Raw genomic sequence first — 26,188 nt, forward strand, 5'->3', positions numbered from 1 at the left:
AGAGGATCTAGCAAGTTGTTGAGAAAAGCAAGTTAGAATTTTGGGAATCTGAGACCCACAAGTCTCAAAAAAAAAATAAATAAAGATTCAGAGATGAGCCAAAGTTGGGTAACGTATGTTAGATAGATGGAGTAAGGCATGTGTAGATACGGTAATTATCAGAAAAAGGGAATTCTTTTATAGTTTATGTTTAGAGATGAGCGAACACCAAAATGTTCGGGTGTTCGTTATTCGGAACGAACTTCCCGCGATGCTCGAGGGTTCGTTTCGAACAACGAACCCCATTGAAGTCAATGGGCGACCAGAGCATTTTTGTATTTCGCCGATGCTCGCTAAGGTTTTCATGTGTGAAAATCTGGGCAATTCAAGAAAGTGATGGGAATGACACAGAAACGGATAGCGCAGGCGAGGGGCTACATGTTGGGCTGCATCTCAAGTTCACAGGTCCCACTATTAAGCCACAATACCGGCAAGAGTGGGCCCCCCCTCCCCCTCCCAACAACTTTTACTTCTGAAAAGCCCCCATTAGCATGGCATACCTTTGCTAAGCACCACACTAGCTACAACAAAGCACAATCACTGCCTGGATGACACTCCGCTGCCACTTCTCCTGGGTTACATGCTGACCAACCGCCCCCCCTCCCCCCCACAGCGCACACCAAAGTGTCCCTGCGCAGCCTTCAGCTGCCCTCATGCCACACCACCCTCATGTCTATTTAGAAGTGTGTCTGCCATGAGGAGGAACCGCAGGCACACACTGCAGAGGGTTGGCACGGCTAGGCAGCGACCCTCTTTAAAAGTGGTGGGGCGATAGCCCACAATGCTGTACAGAAGCAATGAGAAATAGAATCCTGTGCCACCGCCATCAGGAGCTGCACACGTAGGCATAGCAATGGGGAACCTATGTGCCACACACTATTCATTCTGTCAAGGTGTCTGCATGCCCCAGTTAGACCGGGCTTTTTAATTCATAGACACAGGCAGGTACAACTCCCTATTGTGAAGTCCCTGTGGACCGACAGCATGGGTGGGTGCCAGGAAGCCACCGGCGGTACATAGAAATATCCCATTGCATTGCCCAACACAGCTGAGGTAGTAATGTCGTGCGTAATACAGGTGGGCTTCGGCCCACACTGCATGCCCCAGTCAGACTGGGGTTCTTTACAAGTGTACAGATGTGTTAAAAACTCCGTGTGCACCTACAGCATGGGTGGCTCCCCGGAACCCACCGGCGGTACACAAAAATATCCCATTGCATTGCCCAACACAGCTGAGGTAGTAATGTCGTGCATAATGCAGGTGGGCATCGGCCCACACTGCATGCCCCAGTCAGACTGGGGTTCTTTAGAAGTGGACACATGTAGGTTAAACTCCCTGTGGACCCACTGCCTGGGTGGGTGCCAGGAAGCCACCGGCGGTACATAGAAATATCCCATTGCATTGCCCAACACAGCTGAGGTAGTAATGTCGTGCTTAATGCAGGTGAGCTTCGGCCCACACTGCATGCCCCAGTCAGACTGGGGTTCTTTATAAGTGTACAGATGTATTAAAAACTCCGTGTGCACCTACAGCATGGGTGGCTCCCTGGAACCCACCGGCGGTACATAAAAATATCCCATTGCATTGCCCAACACAGCTGAGGTAGTAATGTTGTGCTTAACCCTTTCCAATCCAATTTGTATATGGTTTTCCTAGGGGGCTTACTCTTTTTCTGCCGTTATACAACGGCGCTATATGCTGGCTAAAGCCAGTACTGCATGAGCTGACACGTAGGATAGGCTCCGACAGCAGAGAGGCTGGCAATATACAGTAAGAGAACCCCGACGGACGTCTACCAACAACGGAGCTGTACAGCCTTAAACCCTAATGTCTTCACAGGTCACACAGTGGACTGGAAAGGGTTAATGCAGGTGGGCTTCGGCCCACACTGCATGCCCCAGTCAGACTGGGTTTCTTTATAAGTGGAAACAGATGCATTTATAATTCCCTGTGGACCCACAGCATGGGTGGGTGCCAGGAAGCCACCGGCGGTACATAGAAATATCCCATTGCATTGTCCAACACAGCTGAGGTAGTAATGTCGTGCGTAATACAGGTTGGCTTCGGCCCACACTGCATGGCCCAGTCAGACTGGGGTTCTTTACAAGTGTACAGATGTGTTAAAAACTCCGTGTGCACCTACAGCATGGGTGGCTCCCTGGAACCCACCGGCGGTACACAAAAATATCCCATTGCATTGCCCAACACAGCTGAGGTAACGTCAGCTGTAATGCAGGTGGGCTAAAAATTAATTGGATTACACTGTAGGCGAGGGCCCACAAAAATTGCTGTATCAACAGTACTAATGTACATCCCAAAAATTGGCCATGGCCAGCCAAGAGGGCAGGTGAAACCCATTAATCGCTTTGGTTAATGTGGCTTAAGTGGTAACTAGGCCTGGAGGCAGCCCAGTGTAACGAAAAATTGGTTCAAGTTAAAGTTCCAACACTTTTAAGCGCATTGAAACTTATAAAAATTGTTCAGAAAAATTATTTGAGTGAGCCTTGTGGCCCTAAGAAAAATTGCCCGTTCAGCGTGATTACGTGAGGTTTCAGGAGGAGGAGCAGGAGGAGGAGGAGGAATATTAGACACAGATTGATGAAGCAGAAATGTCCCCGTTTTGGATGGTGAGAGAGAACGTAGCTTCCATCCGCGGGTGCAGCCTACGTATTGCTTACGTATCGCTGCTGTCCGCTGGTGGAGAACAGAAGTCTGGGGAAATCCAGGCTTTGTTCATCTTGATGAGTGTTAGCCTGTCGGCACTGTCGGTTGACAAGCGGCTACGCTTATCTGTGATGATTCCCCCAGCCGCACTAAACACCCTCTCCGACAAGACGCTAGCCGCAGGACAAGCAAGCACCTCCAGGGCATACAGCGCTAGTTCAGGCCACGTGTCCAGCTTCGACACCCAGTAGTTGTAGGGGGCAGAGGCGTCACCAAGGATGGTCGTGCGATCCGCTACGTACTCCCTCACCATCCTTTTACAGTGCTCCCGCCGACTCAGCCGTGACTGGGGAGCGGTGACACAGTCTTGGTGGGGAGCCATAAAGCTGGCCAGGCCCTTAAAGACTGTTGCACTGCCTGGGATGTACATGCTGCTCGATCTACGCACATCCCCTGCTACCTTGCCCTCGGTACTGCGCCTTCTGCCACTAGCGCTGTCGGCTGGGAATTTTACCATCAGCTTGTCCGCAAGGGTCCTGTGGTATAGCAACACTCTCGAACCCCTTTCCTCTTCGGGAATCAGAGTGGGCAGGTTCTCCTTATACCGTGGATCGAGCAGTGTGTACACCCAGTAATCCGTCGTGGCCAGAATGCGTGCAACGCGAGGGTCACGAGAAAGGCATCCTAACATGAAGTCAGCCATGTGTGCCAGGGTACCTGTACGCAACACATGGCTGTCGTCACTAGGAAGATCACTTTCAGGATCCTCCTCCTCCTCCTCAGGCCATACACGCTGAAAGGATGACAGGCAATCAGCCGGTGTACCGTCAGCAGCGGCCCAAGCTGTCTCTTCCCCCTCCTCCTCATCCTCCTCATGCTCCTCCTCCTCCTCCTGTACGCGCTGAGAAATAGACAGGAGGGTGCCCTGACTATCCAGCGGCATACTGTCTTCCCCCGCCCCCGTTTCCGAGCGCAAAGCAGCTGCCTTTATGGTTTGCAGGGAATTTCTCAAGATGCATAGCAGAGGAATGGTGACGCTAATGATTGTAGCATCGCCGCTCACCACCTGGGTAGACTCCTCAAAATTACCAAGGACATGGCAGATGTCTGCCAACCAGGCCCACTCTTCTGAAAGGAATTGAGGAGGCTGACTCCCACTGCGCCGCCCATGTTGGAGTTGGTATTCGACTATAGCTCTACGTTGTTCATAGAGCCTGGCCAACATGTGGAGCGTAGAGTTCCACCGTGTGGGCACGTCGCACAGCAGTCGGTGCACTGGCAGCTTAAAGTGATGTTGCAGGGTGCGCAGGGTGGCAGCGTCCGTGTGGGACTTGCGAAAATGTGCGCAGAGCCGGCGCGCCTTTACGAGCAGGTCTGACAAGCGTGGGTAGCTTTTCAGAAACCGCTGAACCACCAAATTAAAGACGTGGGCCAGGCATGGCACGTGCGTGAGGCTGCCGAGCTGCAGAGCCGCCACCAGGTTACGGCCGTTGTCACACCCGACCATGCCCGGTTGGAGGCTCAGCGGCGCAAGCCAGCGGTCGGTCTGCTGTGTCAGACCCTGCAGCAGTTCGTGGGCCGTGTGCCTCTTATCGCCTAAGCTGAGTAGTTTCAGCACGGCCTGCTGACGCTTGCCCACCGCTGTGCTGCCACACCGCGCGACACCGACTGCTGGCGACATGCTGCTGCTAACACATCTTGATTGCGAGACAGAGGAGGAGGAGGAGGAGGAGGAGGAGGGTGCTTTAGTGGAGGAAGCATACACCTCCGCAGATACCACCACCGAGCTGGGGCCCGCAATTCTGGGGGTGGGTAGGACATGAGCGGTCCCAGGCTCTGACTCTGTCCCAGCCTCCACTAAATTCACCCAATGTGCCGTCAGGGAGATGTAGTGGCCCTGCCCGCCTGTGCTTGTCCACGTGTCCGTAGTTAAGTGGACCGTGGCAGTAACCGCGTTGGTGAGGGCGCGTACAATGTTGCGGGAGACGTGGTCGTGCAGGGCTGGGACGGCACATCGGGAAAAGTAGTGGCGACTGGGAACTGAGTAGCGCGGGGCCGCCGCCTCCATGATACTTTTGAAGGACTCCGTTTCCACAACCCTATACGGCAGCATCTCAAGGCTGATGAATTTTGCTATGCGGACGGTTAACGTTTGAGCGTGCGGGTGCGTGGCGGCGTACTTGCGCTTGCGCTCCAACAGTTGCGCAAGCGACGGCTGGACGGTGCGCTGAACTACACTGCTGGATGGGGCTGAGGACAGCGGAGGTGAGGGTGTGGGTGCAGGCCAGGAGACGGTAGTGCCGGTGTCCTGAGAGGGGGGTTGCATCTCAGTGGCAGGTTGGGGCACAGGGGGAGAGGCAGGGGTGCAAACCGGAGGCGCTGAACGGCCTTCGTCCCACCTTGCGGGGTGCTTGGCCATCATATGTCTGCGCATGGTGGTGGTGGTGAGGCTGTTGGTGTTGGCTCCCCGGCTGAGCTTTGCGCGACAAAGGTTGCACACCACTGTTCGTCGGTCGTCAGGCGTCTCTGCGAAAAACTGCCAGACCTTAGAGCACCTCGGCCTCTGCAGGGTGGCATGGCGCGAGGGGGCGCTTTGGGAAACACTTGGTGGATTATTCGGTCTGGCCCTGCCTCTACCCCTGGCCACCGCACTGCCTCTTGCAACCTGCCCTGCTGATGCCCTTGACTCCCCCTCTGAAGACCTGTCCTCCTGAGTAAGCGTTGCACACCAGGTGGGGTCAGTCACCTCATCGTCCTGCTGCTCTTCCTCCGAATCCTCTGTGCGCTGCTCCCTCGGACTTACTGCCCTTACTACTACCTCACTGCAAGACAACTGTGTCTGATCGTCATCGTCCTCCTCACCCACAGAAAGTTGTTGAGACAGTTGGCGGAAGTCCCCAGCCTCTTCCCCTGGACCCCGGGAACTTTCGAATGGTTGGGCATCAGTGACGATAAACTCCTCTGGTGGGAGAGGAACCGCTGCTGCCCAATCTAAGCAGGGGCCCGAGAACAGTTCCTGGGAGTGTTCCCGCTCCTGAGCAGGTGTTATTGTAGTGGAGTGAGGAGGCTGGGAGGAAGGAGGAGCAGCAGACAGAGGATTCAGATTGGCAGCAGTGGACGGCGCAGAACTGCGGGTAGACGATAGGTTGCTCGAAGCACTTTCTGCCATCCAGGACAGGACCTGCTCACACTGCTCATTTTCTAATAACCGTCTCCCGCGTGGACCCATTAATTGAGCGATGAATGTGGGGACACCAGAAACGTGCCTCTCTCCTAATCGCGCAGCAGTCGGCTGCGACACACCTGGATCAGGAGCTTGGCCTGTGCCCACACCCTGACTTGGCCCTCCGCGTCCTCGGCCGCGTCCACGTCCTCTAGGCCTACCCCTACCCCTCAGCATGCTGTATTACCAGTGATTTGATTTCACAGGCAGCTAATAAATTGGCGCAAGACTGCAGGCCAAATATAATTTTTTCCCTTTTTGGAAAACGAAAGGCCCCACTGCCTCTAGTGAATGAATAATCTAAGTTTAATAACTGTGCTGTTTTCCTGCTAATGTGTCACAGAACGTGAGGGTAGCAGAGTTATTAACTGTGGCAGAGCAGGTATTTTTTTTCCCAATTAAGGAAAGCAAATGGCGAAGCCAGGAGTAAAACGTAGCTGGGTGCGTCTGATTTTTACAGGTTGCACACGCAGCCGACACGTGTCCACCGGCATTAGTACGGACAGAGGCAGGACAAATAGAATTATTTTCCGTTTTTTTGCACCAAAAGGCAGCACTGTGTATATTCAATGAACATGAGAAGTTTAATAACTGTGCTGTTTTCCTGCTAATGTGTCACAGAACGTGAGGGTAGCAGAGTTATTAACTCTGGCAGAGCAGGTATTTTTTTTGTTTCCCAATTAAGGAAAGCAAATGGCGAAGCCAGGAGTAAAACGTAGCTGGGTGCGTATGATTTTTACAGGTTGCACACGCAGCCGACACGTGTCCACCGGCGTTAGGACGGACAGAGGCAGGACAAATAGAATTATTTTCACTTGTTTTACAAGCAAAAGGCAGCACTGCGTATATTCAATGAATAATAACTGTGTTGTGGCCCTGCCTACACAATTCTTTCCCTGCAGTATCAATGGAGGGTGGAATGCTCTGCAGAGGCGATTTTGAGAAGCAAAAAAAAATGCTGCACAGCTAACAGCAGCCTGGACAGTACTGCACACGGATAAATATGGCCCTAGAAAGGACCGTTGAGGTTCTTGAAGGCTACACTCACTCCTAACACTCTCCCTGCCTATGCAGCACTTCTGTCCCTAATGCCGGGTGCAACGCTCTGCAGAGCCGATTTTGAGAAGAAAAAAATGGCACTGCTAACAGCAGCCAACACACAGCTATCAGTGGCCCTAATAAGGACCTTTGGGGGTCTTGAAGCCTACACTAACTACCAATTCTTTCCCTACAGCAGCTCCGGTACCAGCAGCACTGTCCCTCCTCTAACTCACACGGCATCTGAGGCGAACCGCGGGAGGGGCCGACTTTTATGTTCGGGTGACACCTGATCTTCCCAGCCACTCACTGCAGGGGGGTGGTATAGGGCTTGAACGTCACAGGGGGAAGTTGTAATGCCTTCCCTGTCTTTCAATTGGCCAAAAAAAGCGCGCTAACGTCTCAGGGAAGGAAGTGAAAGTAACCAGAACACCGCATGGTGTTCGTTACGAATAACGAACATCCCGAACACCCTAATATTCGCACTAATATCAAGCTCGGAAGAACACGTTCGCTCATCTCTATTTATGTTCCTTTGGGACATAAAGCAAGTTCTGTGGATAATTATGTGTCAAATAACCAATATTGTCTGTATGTCTTCATGTTATGTAATCTATACGTTTACTCTTCTTTGTCATTTCTTTTATGTGTTTAACTATTCCTCTGCCGTCTGGGTTTGATAGTCTGAAACCTTAGTTTTCTCTTGTTGCTGCTAATGATTGCTGTGGTTTGGAGCCTGGATATTCTGGCTGTTTTCCAAAAATCTTAGTTATTGTTCTGTTCCAGAGAGAGATGAAAATTCAAAGTCAGAGAAGAAAGACAGACGTTTAATGTATTGTGTGAATTGTATGGTTTTGAAAATGGAAGAATATAAGAGAGATAGAGGGTTAATGTGTACTTCTTGTGAAAAGCCGCAGCTGCAAGTCGCCCCCCCTTGTCTCCGAAAGGGGGGTATAGTGAGATTTACAGAGAAGGAATGCGTGCCTCTCAAGGCCAAAGATTAGAGCGGAGAACACTGGACGAGTAACCCTGCTTGCTTGAATAGAATAAAACCCGTAATGAATCCAGTGAATATTAGTTTTACTGTTCTTTGTGTAAATGTCAGTTCTGTAACTGGTCGGACGTGTGCATAATTGCTAAATGTGTGTTCCTTTTATGGGAAATATTAGTGTTGTGGAATCTGTTGTACTTCTCTAGTATTACAGACAGTTAAAGTTTGACTGATTCCAGGGAGGGGTGGGAGTGATTGAATGCATTTGTTTGCAAGATGAGGACAGTTGTATCATACGCGTTACGTCCTGTGTGAACTCTTACTAATATTTGAATGAGACTTGACTGCATGAACGGATGAGAGTTAATGTGTGATGTAGGCGCTGTGTGCTGATAATTTGGAAGCCTGCCAACAAGTCACAATTATACTGTTTCTGAGAATGCTCTATAGAAGAAACGTACGGACGGCCATACCTGTACTTACACCTGCTGCCAAACTCCGCACCTTTCTGCGCCTTGTTTTCATACTGCCGCCCATGGGTCCACTTTGTTTTCGCTCTTATACAACTACTCTATGACTGCCTTTCAATCATTCTTTTTTCCTCTCTCTCACCCCTGAAGCTCATTTCTCACCCTTTTACACTTTATCCTTTATTCTTTTCTGTACTGAATTTTCTGGCCAGGTGACAGTATTGACACAAAAGCACAGGGGACAACCACGGCCACCTGGATGCTACTCCATGAAGCTGTATCCAGTGGCTCGAGGAGCTCCCTCATGTGTTTGTGCGGTGGCAGCAGTACAGGCAATGGTTAACAAATCTTCGGAGTTGGTCTTGAACCAACTCCCCCTAGTGGTCCTCACCCCCCCCCCCCCATGACACCCGGAGCATATACACGCAAGTGCAACCCAAGCACTTATTTCTGGCCCGTCAAATCCAGCTACAATGTGCTCTTGTCATTCTTCTCACTGTTGCTACTACCTTGAACTCGGTTACCCTTCCAATTAAGTACCCTAGTTCAAAAGGGGGGGGGGGGAGAGAAGATATAGGTGATCTAGGTATTGCAGGCCAGCTATTTTTAAAATTTTAATTTTTTTTTTTCTTTTCCTTCTTACAACAAGGTTATGATCTATTTGAAATAGAATACCAGCCTGATTGTCTAGCAGTAATCGGTGCAAGGGGTTTCAGAGAGTCAATTCTGCTGGCAGAAACTGAACCGCTTGAGGTAATGTTTAAAGGGTTGCGATGCCTCACGCGCTTCCTTATGCTGGAAGGTCCTGAAAGCATATTGAGAATTGCGTGATGGGACCCTTGGGATGTTGTATCAAACTTCACCTGTCCGGTGAGGCTCGTATACACCCCGGGTCTGAAAGTCACCCGACCTTATGTCGGATGGCAGCAGACCAAGCGACACCTCTACCCGTCCTCACTCTTACGTACGCAGAGGAACAAGCTCTTAGCCCCGTTGGTCCGTCAGTACCCCCTGGCACATGTCCAGGAAGATGCAATTGCAGACACTGTCTCTTCTTTATGTTAACTGAAAGCCCTTGTTAATAATGCATATTCTGAGTTGTTTTTGTAGATGGTACCAGGGGTGATTGACGACTCCACACTGGATATGCAGTGGTCACGCGACAAGATGTCCTAAAAAAAAGCAGAATGCCTCCGCATGTCCCAGGACAGGAAGCGGAGTTACAGGCCCTCACTGAGGCGAGTAGAGTGGTAGAAGGTAAGACGGCAAACATTTACACTGACTCCCGGTATGCATTTGGCATAGCTCATGACTGCGGCCTAACATGGAAGGCCAGACAGCTTGTTACCTCAGCAGGACAGCCAATTAAGAATGGTGCAGCGGTGACAAAGTGGAAAGCTCACACCAATTCCTACAGCAGAGAAACAAGAGGCAACGCCATCACAGACCACACAGCAAAGACAGCGGCCCTCAAGCCGTGGAAGAAAAGAAGAAAAGAAGAATTTAACAATAACTTTGGACTTTGACTAAACTTTGGACTTTGATACAAACTTTGGACTTTGATATGCTAAAGACTTTACAGTTACAAGCCAGCAATGAAGAAAAAGACAAATGGACTAAATATGGGAGCAGCAGAAATGGGACGGTGAATGGCGAACAGTCAACAGAACTTGCCCACCACGGTCCCTGTGCCCCATGATGGCCCAGCGAATGCACGGAAAGACACACCTACCGGGGGTCCAGAAGTCCGCCTTGAGGTCGTGTCCTCTGGTCTGCTCCGTCGCCTCCGGTGCCGTCCGGCATGGCGTGCCCACGAGGGTCTTTCTGACTTTATTCCTGATGATGTTGCCTCCTGTGGCTAGAAACGTGCAGACGCCGAAATCTGCAATCTGCACGGAGCCATCTTCACCCAGGAGGATGTTTCCAGCCTTAACATCCCTGAGGATCTGGCCGTTCTTATGCAGGTACTCCAGGCCTTCTAGCACCTCCTTCAGCATGGTGGCGATGCTTGCCTCATCCAGCACCCCGTTCAAAGCAGCAATGATGTCGACGCTTGAACAAGGACGGGTGGCTCCTGGGTTTTCTGTAGTTGCTGCATCATCACTTGTCCAATTTTGCATGATCTTTGCCGTAAGCAACAGGGCAGAAGTAAATTTGCCACATAACTCTTGCCTAGACCACTCTACCCATTTCAGGGATTGCAAATTGACTACACTCAGCTCCCACTTGTTGGGAAGTATGAATATGTGCTTGCTGTTGTTGATGTCTTTTCAGGTCGGAGACCTACCCTGTTACCAAAGTAAATAAGCAGGTAATCGCACAGGAGCTGATGAATGAGGTAACCTGCAGAGATGGGGCACTGGAAGTGATTGACTCAAACAAAGGTACACACTTCACACCTGCAGAGTTTAGACAAAGTTAAAAGACTAAATGGTACGCTTAAGTTAAAAGAAGTGTTGTTTGGCTCTATGCCAAGATTGGGGCTGTATCATCCACAGGTCCTACAGCAGGGCTACGACATAGTAGCCGGATGTGTAAAGCACCTGTGTGACCAACTAATGGTAACCCAGAATCTAGTCTTTTTCTCCCATTCCAGGCCCAGACAACCTAGAAGGATCTCATTCCCTACTACCTGGAAACTGGGTGGTCGTAAAGAGGCGTGTCCGGAAACCCTAGGGCCCGGACTCGAGGGGCCCTATCGAGTCCTGCTGATCGCACCTACTTTGGTAAAGGTTGAAGGAATTGTTTGTTTTGGGACTAATGGACTTTTCATGCCTTACCTTTGCCCCCCCCCCCCCCCCCCTCCCATGAGAAGGAAAATGAAGGACATTTTGTTTATTGATGGACTTTTGGACTCCTCACTCCATGCTTCGCCCTCGTGAGAGGGTGCAAAGGGACAATGCCCAGAATCACCTTGTTAGACACCACCAAGTACTGTTGGACTTGTACACACACCTGGTGCCACTGGTTTTCCTTTCTTGGCTGTTCCTGTTCCGTCAAAAGAACTGTTTGCATGGACAAATGAAAACTCAGAAACCAGAGATAGCTGGTGGGGTAACACATTTAGTTCTTTGAACCCTGCCAATTGGTTTTCTGGTTTAGGAGGTTGGTTTATGGGGATTCTAGAGAGTATATTACAAGTTGTGATTATTTTATTATGCATTTATAGAGCAATTAAGGTTATAATTTCATGTATTTCTAAATGTACTGAAAAAGCTTTCTCTTCGCCAATATGAATCACGTGTTTATGGACTAGGAGTCATACTTGTCTTGACTCCATGTCCAAAACGGGGGAATGTGAGGGGTTAATTCACGTTTATGCCTTTAAATTGATAAGTGTATCTCACAGAATACTTATGTGTTTATAATTTGCATCTTCTTCTGCTAAAGGTTTAAGCTTATACGTGTAAGGGCTGACGCTTTAATAATAGACTACAGCAACTCCATTTTGTATCTCTTTGCTTGTTTTGCTTTAATACATGTATCTGTATTAAATTTCACCTTTTACCTAGAAAGATGTTAGATCCCAATTATAATAATGACCTTGAATATGTTCACATATGTCTTATCAGCTTTCTCTCTCTCATGCCTTCTTTCCCTTGAGAAAGCTCACTCCTTTCTAGTAAGAAGCATCCAGGAATATTTTGTTTTGATACAGTTGTCACCGGACATTGATGTATTGCTCATGTAGGAGACTTCTTTGAAAGATGTGTATTGTCAATTAAAATCTGCAGATGTTATGTAGCCTTGGGCATGCGCAGTAATCAAATAACTACGTCAGCAAAAATCTTCTATAACTGTAAACTCTTTGAATAAACTTTCACTTCACTCATGGCAATCCCATCTTGCATGTGGCTGTCCATTTTTGTCGTCTGAGTACTCACCCCTAAAGACCAATTTGGAAGCAGACAGCATCAGCTCAACGGTCTGAGTTTGACCCCCCACACGCACAATGGAAGAGATCACGCAGAGACAGAACTGTCAGTGTAGAAAGTCTTCCTGACTCTGTTTATTAGTAGGCGTAAAGCCTCTTTTATAGCATTATGGGTTTACTGCCCTTTATGGGCAGGCAGCAAGCAATACATGGTTGGGAGTCAAAGCATTGGATTGGGTGGTCCAATTAAGATCTCTTTACATCCCATCCTGGGTGAGCTTCTGTTGTCATGGACGTCCGAGATCACGTGGTTTCAGGTGCAAAACGGCGACATCTTGAGTGTTCGATGGAGGGGGCAGGGGCGGAAATGAGTAGCGTGTCATCAAATGACGCCTGAGGGTTATGTGTGGGTAAAAAATGTGCCCTGAGGTTATGAGCGTGTGTTTCTACCAAGCTGCATATTCTGATAACGGTTAGCAGAACAGGATGCGGGCGGCATTTTACCTTTTAGATATAATATATATATATATATATATATATATATATATATATATATATATATATATATATATATATATATATCCTCCACAATACTATCACGTTTCCCCCGAAAATAAGACCCGGTCTTGTATTAATTTTTGCCCCAATAAAGGCACCAGGTCTTATTTTCGGGGAATGTCTTATTTTACTTACCTAGCAGGCGCAGTCCACATCCCTGAGCTGCGGCATGGATTGACCAATTCATAAATCCCACCTCGACAACGCAGAGGCTGCGTTTGGTTTTAGGGTGTTGCCCAGCCAATCAATGCAGCACTGGATGAACCAATCACAGCCATCACATTGGTTCATCGAGCGCTGCATTGATTGGCTGAGCAGAGCTCAAAAACCAATCAGAGCCATTGCTTCCTGGAGGCAGGATGCATGAATCAGGGTAGGGCTTATTTTCAGGGAAACAGGGTATGTGCGAGAAAGATCAGGCAGGACTTATCTTCCTGCTGTTTTATTCAGAGGTCCAATGTAGAATGGTTATAATGTTATGATTTGCACTAGATTGTAAGCTCTTTGGGCAGGACCCTGGACTCCTCTCTCCCCGGCCTGTGTATATTACGCTCTCCTGGTACTTACCTCATCGGAATAAACCCTCCTGATCATATGGATTTACGCCCGTACGTTTCTTTATTTTGCCCCATTCTCATCTGCTTTACAAATAGGGGTCATTTTCGGGGGTCTTATCACTTAGATCTGTTCACACGGTGGACTTCTGCCACAGATTTGACAAGGATTTCACACTGATTGCGTGTCAGATCCACATCTCATTATGCTCCATGGTCCATAGTCTATCGGGTGTGTTCACACGGAAGAGATTTGGCGCAGATTTTCTGCAGCGGGAAAATTGGCACCAAAATTTGCATCAAAATTTTGCAGTCTGCTGCGGATCCGCATCATAATCGCACCATATGGTGTGCCGCTCTGGAAAGTCCACACTAAGGGCTTCTTGACTCGGGCGTATGCACAACCACGCTCGCCGCTATGGAGTAAACCAGCGGTACGATGGGTCCTGCGTTATGTTTCCCAGCGTACGATGAACGCCCGACAATACCGCTAGTAAAAACAAAACCACCGGAATCAGTGGTTTCATTTCATCCCGTCATGTGACCGCGATTATCACAGCTGCAAAACGGGCCAAAATCACGCCCATCTGTTTAAGCCCTAAATCCGCTCCATGTGAACAGACCCCTATTGCACAGATCTTTTCACACGCAGATTTCAAAACCGTGTGCGAATAAAAACGAAGTGTCATGTGACTTAGGTCTTCTTCAGACAACCGTATGCGCCAAAATGCTTGCGGCGGTACAATGTATTCGTGTTTAAACGAGGTTGAATGAGGTAGATTTGCGCATATCTGAGCATATTACTGTAGGGTCAGTTCACACGCGTGCTACCAACCTCTCCATTGATTAACCCCTTCCCTCCCCATGACGTAAGGGTACGTCATGGGAGCGGGGTACTTCCCGCAAAATGACGTACCCTTACGTCATAGGGATAGCGCGAGATCATGACAGATCTCGCGCTGTCCCGCAGCGGGAGCCTGCTGTCAGTCATAGCCCGCCTCCTGCTGCAGCAGCGGGGGTGCATCAGAGATGCGCCCCCTGCTGTTAAGACCTTCCCTGCCGCGATCTATGCAGATCGCGGCATGGGAAGGGTTTACAGACGGAGCGCACTCCCTTTGTGAAGTTGCCGGACTCTTGCGATATAATCGTAGAGAGCCCGGCCTGTTGCCATGGCAACAGGACGCCAGATACCGGCGTCCTGTGTTGCCAGAGCCTATGATCGCTGTATAAGCGATAAGGCATGGCAGGACAGAACTCCTGCCATGCCTTATCACAGCGATCATTGGTGCTGTGCTTTAAGTGCCCTAGAGGGACATATATGGTGTAGAAAAAATAAAAATGTAAAAAAAAAAGTAAAAAAAACCCTTTTTTATGCTTTTTCTTATATTAGCATTAAAAAAGGTAAAAAAAATTAAAATGGCACATATTTGGTATCGACGCGTCCGTAACAAAGTGTACAATAAGTTGAATACACTTTATGTTCTACACGACGAAAAGCATAGAAAAAAAACTCAAAAAAACAGAGGCAAAATGCTAATTTTTAGCATTTTGCCTAAAAAAATGCAATAAAAGTGATCAAAAAAACTACAGCTCTTCTCGCAAAAAATAAGCCCTTACAGAACTCCGTACATAGAAAAATAAAAAAGTTACAGGACTTTAAGTGCAGCGATTTAGAAAAAAAAGATTTCCAAAAAAAGGGTTTTTAGTGCAGAAAAGTGGAAAAACCTAAAAGAAATGTAAGAATTTTGATATCGTTGTAATCGTCCTGACCCGCACAAAAAATAAATTGTGTCATTTATGCTGCATGAGTAACGCTGTAAAAAAAAAAAAAAAATCTATGGCAGAATTGATGCGTTTTCTCTCCCTGTTGCCATAGAAAAAAATAATAAAAGTTTTACAATACACTATATGTACCCAAAAATGGCACCGATAAAAACTACAGTTCGCCACGCAAAAAACAAGCCCTTGTACGGCCGCGCCGATGGAAAAGTAAAAAAGTTATGGCTTTTGAAAAATGGAGATGAAAATCCGCCAAAAGTTGTTGCGTCCTTAAGCCCAAAATAGGCCATGTCCTTAAGGGGTTAAAAGACTAATTAGCCTAATGAGGTCTATTCTGCTGCGGCTTTGTGCCATGATTTTTCATGGCAAGCTCATAAAATAAATGCAGTAGCAGAACTAACATCAAAACATAAATGCAGCATCAGAACCAAGATTATAAGATCAATATAGTAACAGAACCAAAGCCATAACATAAATACAGCACCAGAACCAAGGTTACAACATACAGTACTAGAACCAAGCTCAGTATAAAAAACACATTGCCAGAACCAAGCTCATAAAATAAATGCCATGCAGAACTAACATCAATACATAAATGCAGTACAAGAACCAAACTCAAGATATCAATATAGTACCAGAACCAAGATCAATACATAAAACCAGCACCAGAACCAAGGTTATAACATACAGTACCAGAGCCAAGCTCAGTATCTGAATACAACGCTAGAACCAAGCTCATAACATAAATGCAGCGTCAAAGCAGGCTCAGTACATAGATACACAACCAAGCTCAGTACATAAATACAGAACCAGAACAAGGCACAGACATTACCTAAATACAGAACCAATGCATAAATTCACATGCAAGCTCAGTACATACATACAGCGCTAGAACCAAGCTCATAATATAAACACAGCACCAGAATCAAGCTCCATACATAAATACAGCACTAGAACTGAGGTTAGTACATAGATGCAATACCAGAACCAAGCTCATAACTTAAATACAGCTTCAGAACCAAGATCAGTTCATGAATACAGAACCAAGGTCAATACATAAATATAGCACCAGAATCAGGCTCAGTACATTAATATAGAACCAAGCTCAGTACATTAAAACAGTGCTAAAACCAAGCTCATAATATAAATACAGCACCATTACCAAGCTCAATACATAGATACCATACCAGAACCAAACTCCTAACTTAAATACAGCATCAGAACCAAGTTCAGTATATAGGTACAATACCAGAACCAAGCTCAATGCATAGGTACAGCATCAGAACCAAGATCAGTACATGAATACAGCACCAGAAGATCCTCTAGCCAGGGGGATCGCCCCTAGCCTTGATCTGCCTGTGCTCCCCCTACAAGCTGGCGGCCAGCACCCTGTGTGACTAACATGGTTTGCATGTAGCTAAGATCAGTCATAAATGTTCTCATTTACTGACAGCAAGCAGAGATCTTGAAAATGGTGAGAAACTAAAAGACAAAGCATAAGAGAAAGTCACCAGTCTCGGCTCGGAGTTGGGGGACATTTTCCAGGTGTCGGATGTTATGCCATTATCACTGGGAACGCGGCGTCCAAAGGTTACTGGGAACACTGGGCTCCTTTCTAGTCTGGCTGAGTGGGACAGGGAGCGGACGGAGGGGTCTTGAACCTCCAGCCACGTGCTGACATTTCTCCCCAGTGCCTCGTAGAGAGCAGACAGTCCAAGCATTGACGTCCCCGGCTCACTACAAAGGCACATTGTCCCCTCGGCCATTGTCATCACCCCACAGGGGAAGTGACCGACAGGCACACAAAATGTTTACTGACCACACAACAGAAGGGCGGCTGGAGAAGACGCACTGGACATCTGCAGGACGGCCGCGGACACACAGGCGGATCACGTCTGCCGCATCCCGGGAGGAAGAGCAGGAAGAATGGCATAGGAGCGATCTTGTAAGGTAGGAAGATGATGATTGCATTATACATACCCGGAATCATGTTCGGCTCCTGGAGGGTGTATCACACATGATTGGCTTAGATACACCAGCATAGTCAATAGTATAGCACATTATAGGTCGCCCCATCCATGGGCACCGTTCGGGCACCGTTCGGGCACCGTTCGGGCACCGTTCAGCTCCATCAGAGGCCAGATCTATTTTGGCCAAGGATTACATTTTCCTGCTCTTAGAACAGAAAAGGAATCCACAGTGCAGATATGAAGGAGCCCGAAGATACACAGCTCAGCAGACGGTATCACACATGATAGGCTTAGATACACAGCTCAGCAGACGGTATCACACATGATAGGCTTAGATACACAGCTCAGCAGACAGTTTCACACATGATAGGATTAGATACATGGCTCAGCAGACGGTATCACACATGATAGGCTTAGATACACAGCTCAGCAGACGGTATCACACATGATAGGCTTAGATACACAGCTCAGCAGACGGTATCACACATAATAGGATTAGATACACAGCTCAGCAGACGGTATCACACATGATAGGCTTAGATACACAGCTCAGCAGACAGTATCACACATGATACGCTTAGATTTATAGCTCAGCAGATGGTATCACACATATTAGGCTTAGATGCACAGCTCAGCAGATGGTATCACACATGATCATTTTAGGTGCATCAGCTCAACAGACAGTATCACATATAATAGGCATAAGCACACGATTTAGTACAGTGTATCACATCATAGGATTAGATACATCAGCTTGGCAAGCAATATGATATGTGATAGGTGTAGTACACAATGTCACACATGATAGACTTACCGGTAGATACATTAGTTTAGTATCACACCTCGTAGGCTTAGATACACTAGCTCAACAACCCCTATCACACACAATAGGCTTAGATACACAGTTTAGCAGAGTATCATACATCATAGGATTAGATAGAGCAGCTCAGCACACGGTAGGCTTATATATATAATGCATACATAACGTCCCATGTAATTGGGGAGCATTATGGACTTTCTGGAGGCCAGATCAGTGCAGCTGATTTTGACTCCCATCGGCGGTATTGGGAATCGAAATCGCGTCGTCTTGATTATTTTTAGAAAATTAGTTTGATCAAATAATCACTTATCACTGCTTAGATACATTGCCCTGGCAACATGGTATCACACATGGCAGGCTTGTGCAGGACAGCTCAGCAGACAGTATCACACATCACAGGCTTAGATACAGTAGCTCATCAGATAGTAGTCCTAGATACAGTGGCTTGGCAGATAATATCACATATGATAGATTTAGATACAACAGCTCAGCAGACAACGTCACACATGACCAGTTTAGATACATCTTCTCTGCAAACAATATCACGCATAACAGTCTTAAAAGGGCCTTTAGATACACAGTTTTCCAAAGAGTATCACACATCATAGAATTAGATACAGTAGCTCAGCACACAGTATGGGCTTACTCAGCCAATAGTATGATACATGATAAGCCTCGATACACTCAGTGTATCACACATAACAGGATTAGATACACTAGCTCAGTGCACAGTATCACACATAATAGCATTAGATACACTAGCTCAGCAGGCAGTTACATCTCATAGGCTTAGATACATATTATAAGCCGACTTCATCACAAATAACAGACTGAGGCCTCTTTCACACGAGCATCAATATCGCGCCGAAGTTTGCAGCGCACTAAAATCGCGAACATCACTGCCAAAAATTGCGTGAATGGATGATTTTCTGCACACAAGTCCCGCTGAAATAACGTTTTTTCAGACATTCACATAGCGGGGTGCGAGATTTTGCCAAAAAAAATGCGCTTCTGATCAGAATTCCCTCGGTCAGGAGAAATCGTCTTAATGACTTAAATAGAGGCACTTGTCCTCTTTTGCCGCCGTTGGACGCAGCTAAACCCCCTCCCTTTTTTTTGCAGCTCCCATAGGAGTCTATGGAGGCTCCAGCGGTTTTTGGTCCAAAGATAGGGCGGCAGGACATTTCGGTCCTGAAGTCAGTCGCCTATGTGCTATATTTTGGGGTCCGATTTTTTTTTTTTGCGCAGCTAAAAATCATTCGTCTGCCCGAATCCACAGAAACCATTGGTTGTCATGGTCGCGATTTTATGGCGCGCCTAACTTAACCACGCAAAATTGTTTGTATGAAAGACACCTTAGATACCCTGGCACAGCAGCACCACTAGCTGACTGTCCAGGACCTAGAAGAATATATGGCTCTGGTGGGAGAATATTCCATCTTACCGTTATGTTCTGTCCTCAGAAAAGTATATTTAAGTTCTGCCTTTCAGGACTCTCGGAAAGCTGGGTGATAACCGACAGGCTGCCATTTTACTTTTCGTGTCACGCCATAAATAGCTAATTATATATACTGTCTATAGTTCCCCACCCTTCTCTATAGCTTAGCACCGAGGCAGTCCAGGATCCCGGGAAAGCTGGGTGGTGATAACCCCTGTCCGTCTGAATGGGTTAAAATGTCATTGTGGAAAATCAGCGTAACATCTCATCATTGTGCTTCTGGTCTGACTCTTTTCTCGCCTCTCACAGACACAGATCAAGACTTCTCCTGAAGGATGGAAGGGTCCTACGTTCTTCTCTTCCTACTTCTCGGCTCTGCCTCCCTCCAGGACAACAGTGTCTATCGCAGCGCCAACCGGAGCCAAGGTCTTATGATTGATAGGGTGCCGAAAAGGGGTTCAGAGCATGGAATGGGTTAATTAGAATGGCAGTTAAAGGGGAATTCCACCTAAAGTCAATTAATTTACTAGATTAGGATCAGTTAAAGGGGCGCTCCACCTCCTGACGTGTCATTGAGGTATCATTCAGGAGACAACCCAATGGGTACCCATCAGTGGGGACCTCCATCAATCCCCAAAGTGAAAGGGTTGCAGATTACTTTACAGCCCCTGAAATGCGTTGGTACAGCTAGAAAATTTTAGTGGTATGATGTGTGAAATTTCTAGCCAAGGGTGGACACGGAGTGCCAACGGGCCTTGTACGAAGAGTGTGCCTGCCCCCATTTCCCCTCCCCCCCCCAAAAAAAGAATATAATATCTATAAGGAAAAGGATGGAAATCATAGCAAATTCTGAATGCTTACACCAACTCCCCCCTCAAGAACGATCATTTACCAGCCCCATGTAAATGTTCAAGTAAGGACCCACTTTCCTGCCGACTCATGCATACCAAAAAGCTTATGAATAGTGTAACCAATACTGCAGATATATTTCCCCAGACCAGACACAATAATATTATTACATAAGTGATTACAGTGCAATGATTATAGCTGACTTCCTGTTTGATTGGAGTTGTTCCATTTCATCTTCCTTCTCCATCTGACCCATACCACCATGACGACTTCTCCCAGTGATAACTTGTCTCTGCAGGTTAACACATAGACATCTTTGGCTCCTCACTTTTCCAACATTCTCCCTACTTTGCAGACTTCTACACAATCTCCCCATCTGCTATGCTCTAGATAGTAATAATGCCACCTGTGATGTCCCACCCAGTAAATAATATCCTCCTTGTAGAGACCACATAGCCACTGCCGCTTATAGTGACTACCACACAGTCAAAGTGCCTCCACTTAGTAATAATGCTTCCTTATGCCTTCACTCCTTCCTTCACTCATTCCTAATAATACTCCTTTTTGCCCTATTCGGTAATAATGCCCCCTTTTGTCTCCAGTCAGTAATGATGCCTTGTCTTACTGCCTTTTAGAAATAATGTCCACTTTAAGCAATAATGTCTCATTTTGTCCTCTTTGGATCCTTCAAAGTAATGCTAAAGGGGTAAACCAATTTGGGAACCCTTTCTTCTATTACCCCTAAAGAGGACATTGGGATTTCAGCCTTTATATCTTCTCCTTTACCCAGATTATACCACAGGGACCCATTATCTGCTGAATCCTATCCACAATGTTGTCCAGAGCACCCGAGGAGCCAACGTCACCCTCCCTTGTATCATGAGACGTCGGCCAAGGAGCTATAAGGTCAAGTGGAGCAAAGTCAACCCTGAAGACCCCTTGGAAAATCTGATAGTCATCTCCAATGGTCAGTACCATAAAAATTATGACAAGCTGAAGGGTCGGGTGAGGCTGAGGAGAAGCCATAGGCTGGATGCTTCTCTCATAATCACCAACTTGACCTTAGAAGATGAAGGAAGATATAAGTGTGAACTGATCAATGGTCTGGAGGACCAGAGCTTGACTTTATCTCTGCAGTTGGAAGGTAAGGCCTCAACATTTGTAGCAACACTTTTCTACCATATTCCTTGGGGGTTGTCACTCCATTTTCCCAGGTTCCTGAGCGGTAGATCTGGCTAGTCTTATAGAGATGTGAGAGTTAGGCATTCATTGTCACATGATTAGATAAGATGGGTATGCCCTTAAAGGGGATCTCCATGCTAAACAGAAGGGAGGTGGGTTTTGGAGGTAGGAACATGGCTATAATCTGTTAATCAAATAACATTAGCAATCAGAACATTAACCCCTTAATGGCCACCAAAACGCTTTTTACAGTGGCCGGGGAAAGCAGGTGCCTGGCTGTCTGTTCGTAGCCTGACTCCAGCTGTAATGATGGGGAATGGCGAAGCCGTCAACCTAGCTGTATAATCCTTTACACACAGCAGTCGATGCGAAATTGGCATGTAAAGGGCTGACAGAGGGGGCTCCCCCTGTCACCCGTCAGACCCCTGTGAAGTGATCGCGGTGTCCTGATGGATTGCTGTGACCCTCAGAGGCTTGAAGATGGCCTCCAGATCTGCCACCTATGGTGGTCTATAAGGCTTAGCCTCTGGCTGAGATTCATAGGCTGTGTATGGGAACTTCACCCTTTCACACAGGCTGGAATTAGGATGCAAGACACACCGCAAGCTTCGGTAGTAAAGGGTTAAATATGATGTCTATGACGACTCTGCAATCAAAGTGGTTGTCACCATGTATATGGAAGAGAAGCCACACAATGAGGTTCTGCTAGAAGCTCTGTTATAGAGAACATGAAGGGACTATTTGATGACTTAAGAAAAGTGTCTTATTAAAAGCGTCTACTTATTTTAGGGGTCGTCTTTCCATATCAATCCAAAGAGGGGCGCTATCGCTTTAATTACATTCAGGCTCATCAAGTTTGTGAAGAACAGGATGGAAGACTAGCCACATTCTCCCAACTCTACCAAGGTAGTAGGGTGCCATCTTGTATAGTATATAATGTTACGAATATGAAGGCGTTGACTCTTATTTGCCTTCTTCATAGCCTGGACTGATGGCCTCGACTGGTGTAACGCAGGGTGGCTCCTGGATGGGAGTGTTCATTACCCGGTCATTGTCACACGGGAGCCATGTGGGGGCAACCTACCTCCGGGGATACGCAGCTATGGCCCCAAAGACAAACTGAAGGACAAATACGACGCCTTCTGCTTCACCTCGGCACTTAAAGGTATGTCTGGAGCCACTACTGTATGATATATTGGTGTCTGGAGTAAGTATAGGGCCACAGAAACCATGGTGGCTCACTGATATGGGGGACTCATAGTATCTACACTAAAGTCCAGCTATTTTATTGAAGACATCACATAATATCAGGATCCAGAAGCATGAGGAGCAGTTTACGCGTTTTGGGCTCTACCCCTTACTCATAGCCATTGTGACCCAAAACGCGTTGTGGTTGTCTACAGTTCTGGATCTGGATTTTCTGTGTAGTTTTCAATATTTTGTCTGGTTATTCCCATGCATAACATGAGTCCTAGACAGTTTTCTATGAAACGTGTAGATCAGCTTGGCAACTCCACCTAGGAGTGGAGGGACATGGAAACCAAGGTAACATTGTAATCCCCAGTAATCACGTTACTTACGCCCAGTTACTTTATTACAGGCAGCAAATAAAGTCCAAATTCAGAAACAAGGTGATGGTTTACGCGTTTCAAGCCTCACTTTTATTTGGTCCGCTTGAAACGCATCAGTTTAACTGTGGCTTGATTTATTTGTGGGCAACATGACTGCTTCACTGTATTGATCACACTAGTGAAATCAAGATCTGGTTAGATGGTCAATTTCATACGCATTTCAAATTCCCCAAAACGCGTCAGCCCCTACAATTAGATTTTACTGTGGAGCACTGGACACTTAATAGGGGCTCTATTAATTATCTACAGTATATCACCACAGTTCTCTCTAGCTTTCCTTTCCTTGACATGCATTACAAATTGCATATTGCCCGAAACGTGTCAGTTTCCAATGATTTACTAAATAGAACATGAGCGCTAGACAGTTAATAGGGGCGCTATTAACTACAGTATATCATCACAATCTTCTCTAGCTGTCTTTTCCATTATATGTATTAGAAATTGCATATTGCCCGAAACGCGTCATTTTCCTTGAGATTAGATTTTACTATGGAGAACACAAGCACTGGACTGTTAATCGCTATTAATGACCGTATATTGTCACAGTCCTCTTCAGTTGTCTTTTCCATAATACACTGTATTTTCTAGGTTATGTCCACTTTGTCCAAGGCCCGATGACCTTCCAAGAGGCTTCTGCCGCCTGTCGTGCTCGTAAGGCAGAGATAGCCAAGGTTGGGCAACTATACGCAGCGTGGAAGTTTTTTGGCCTGGATCACTGTGATGGAGGCTGGCTATCGGACGGTAGTGTTCGCTTCCCAATCACGGACCCTCGAGAACGGTGTGGAGGACTCCCAGACCCAGGAGTGAGGAGTTTTGGGTTTCCCAAAAAGGAAGAGAGAGTGTTTGGTGTGTACTGCTATGCTGCGACTTAGGCCTGGACTTGGCCTCTTCTGAGGTCTTCTACTTAAGATGCGGATGGAGTGGACTCTAGGTTGTCTGGAGACAAGGATGTAGACCACAGGTCGATAGATGGACGCAGGTCAACGGCAATGTATGGGTTAAATCTCCATTTTCCCATAAAGCCTCACAACCCCGGCTGCTCTGTACAGACAATGGACCAGTAGATGGCAGCAGTGAGTTGTGAGGTTCAGCAACCTGAGAGCTAACAGTAAGACTGCAGACTCATGAAGCCATTTGCAGACGTGCGCCTCATTATGTTGTTATATGTATATACCTATCTGTTCCTGTGCTTTTATGGATTTCTGCAGACCATGCAGTATATGTGTACATTCCCTTGTATATACATCTGTATTCATCCATGGTTTCCCCTCTCCTGTGAGCTGCAGATCTATCGTAATTTGGGAAACTCGGACAACTAAGCAGTTTGGCCAGCAGGTGGCAGCATCACTCAATGATGTTGCCTCTTGTTCAAGACATGTCAAGGCAGTGTACTTTAGGAGAGGCCCCATCTAGTAGTGCGGTAGACTCCTTTGGCCTAGAAAACCACAATAGTAACATAGTATGTCACGCTGAAGGGAGACAATGTCCATCTAGTTCAGCCTGTTTCCACCACCCCCACCCCCCACCCCCCTTGTTGATCCAGAGGAAGGCCAAAAAACTCCCTCAATGAGGCAGAAGCCAATCAGCCCACGTGGGGAAGAAAATAATTTGTCATGGTGTAGATTCCACTTGGTAATGAGATCATCACAAATATCGGCCCCTGTGGACAGGAAGCTTCTTGTAGTTGCTGCAGATTAGATGGGTGTGCTGACATATTCTGACCAGCTGACAGGAAGGGGTCAGCGATTCATGCTGCTTGTGCCAAATTCTGATCTCCGATCAGCACAGAGCAACAGAAATCTGGATCCATCTGACCTGCAGATGTTTTTCCGCTGCTCAGTGATACAATGTTTGCGCTCTTTTGCCCGCTGGAGTCTCTCCTTTCTGTTTCTCTTAGTCACAATGCTGCTGGAACGGGTTGTCTGCTGTTATAGCCCAAATGTGCTAAAAAATGGTGAGTTGTTGTTCAAAGACGTCAGTTAGAGCTCCAGCATTCAACTGACTGTGCAGCGCCTGCTGGCCAGAATGATTCCTGACATCCTCCTCTGACCCCTTTTCGGTGATAAGCTGTTTCTGTTCACAGGATTCCCTTCCGCTGGATGTTTTTCCTCGATCAGACCATTCTCTGTATACTCTCCACACCATTACAAGATAAAATCCCCCCGCGGTTGGCAGTGACATCCCGCCCCGGCTAGTCTACCACCAATGACCAGGTCTGGTTGGAATCGCTCCGATCACTGGATTTCCCCATCTAATGTGGATTCGCACTGAAACTGCTCCACGGAAAACTTGTCACATGATTTTATGCTGCATCTGGGGTCATGGGGAGAATTTCCATATGGGGAAGCTCCAATCATGTGCGGGTCAGGGGATCTAATAAAGGGGTCATTCATGTATATTAGGGATTCCTGCTAGTAGATATGTTTGCATGGTGGAGCACATCGCTGGAATGTATACTGGGGGAAGTAGTAGCAGCACCTCTGCATGGGAGATAATGTATGTTGGGGGATGTGGCTGGCACTTTATATAATGGGCATGTGCCGCATGTACAGATACATATGCCAGGTTATTGCTTGTGGATACAAATTTTGCCCCAGATGGAGATTTACCCATAATATGGCGAGGGGTGGAGCCACGCTTTAACCATTTATTATACAAACTTTTATAGTAACACCAGTTCCAGGTTTAGAAGCATCCGGAGATATGATGCATGACTCCCGCACGCATATTTGGTATTTCAGCCGCACTTCAGTAGCGGAGAGCGATTCCAGCGACCTGATTGGTTGTTGGGTACACACACCCCTTTGGAGATGTGCACGAGTGCTACTTCACGAGACCCGCGGGGGGTTAGGGTTTAGGGTTAGGTTTTACGGTTAGGGTTTGGGGTTAGGGTTTAGGGTTAGGTTTAGGGTTAGGTTTAGGGTTAGGGTTTGGGGTTAGGTTTAGGGTTAGGGTTTAGGGTTAGGTTTAGGGTTAGGGTTTGGTTTAGGGTTAGGTTTAGGGTTAGGGTTAGGGTTAGGTTTAGGGTTTGGGTTAGGGTTTAGGGTTGCGCTTACTTGCCGACCCTCCTACGGCCCTGCTGCTGCTTATTTAATGGGCCGGCCACTC

At 47.1% G+C, this 26,188-nt stretch overlaps 1 protein-coding gene across 1 annotated transcript; it reads left to right on the forward strand.

The window, feature by feature from the left end:
- Window positions 1–17,080: 17,080 nt before the first annotated feature.
- On the forward strand, window positions 17,081–24,404 carry HAPLN2 (hyaluronan and proteoglycan link protein 2). The gene is made up of 6 exons (XM_066609105.1): window positions 17,081–17,140; window positions 19,728–19,844; window positions 21,058–21,411; window positions 22,239–22,355; window positions 22,432–22,614; window positions 23,669–24,404. The coding sequence occupies exons 2-6, from the start codon at window positions 19,754–19,756 to the stop codon at window positions 23,950–23,952; spliced, it is 1,029 nt and encodes a 342-aa protein (XP_066465202.1). The 5' UTR covers window positions 17,081–17,140; window positions 19,728–19,753; the 3' UTR covers window positions 23,953–24,404.
- The last annotated feature ends 1,784 nt before the right edge of the window (window positions 24,405–26,188 follow it).

This window comes from Eleutherodactylus coqui, chromosome 6, assembly GCF_035609145.1.
Source record: "Eleutherodactylus coqui strain aEleCoq1 chromosome 6, aEleCoq1.hap1, whole genome shotgun sequence".
Taxonomy (NCBI): domain Eukaryota; kingdom Metazoa; phylum Chordata; class Amphibia; order Anura; family Eleutherodactylidae; genus Eleutherodactylus; species Eleutherodactylus coqui.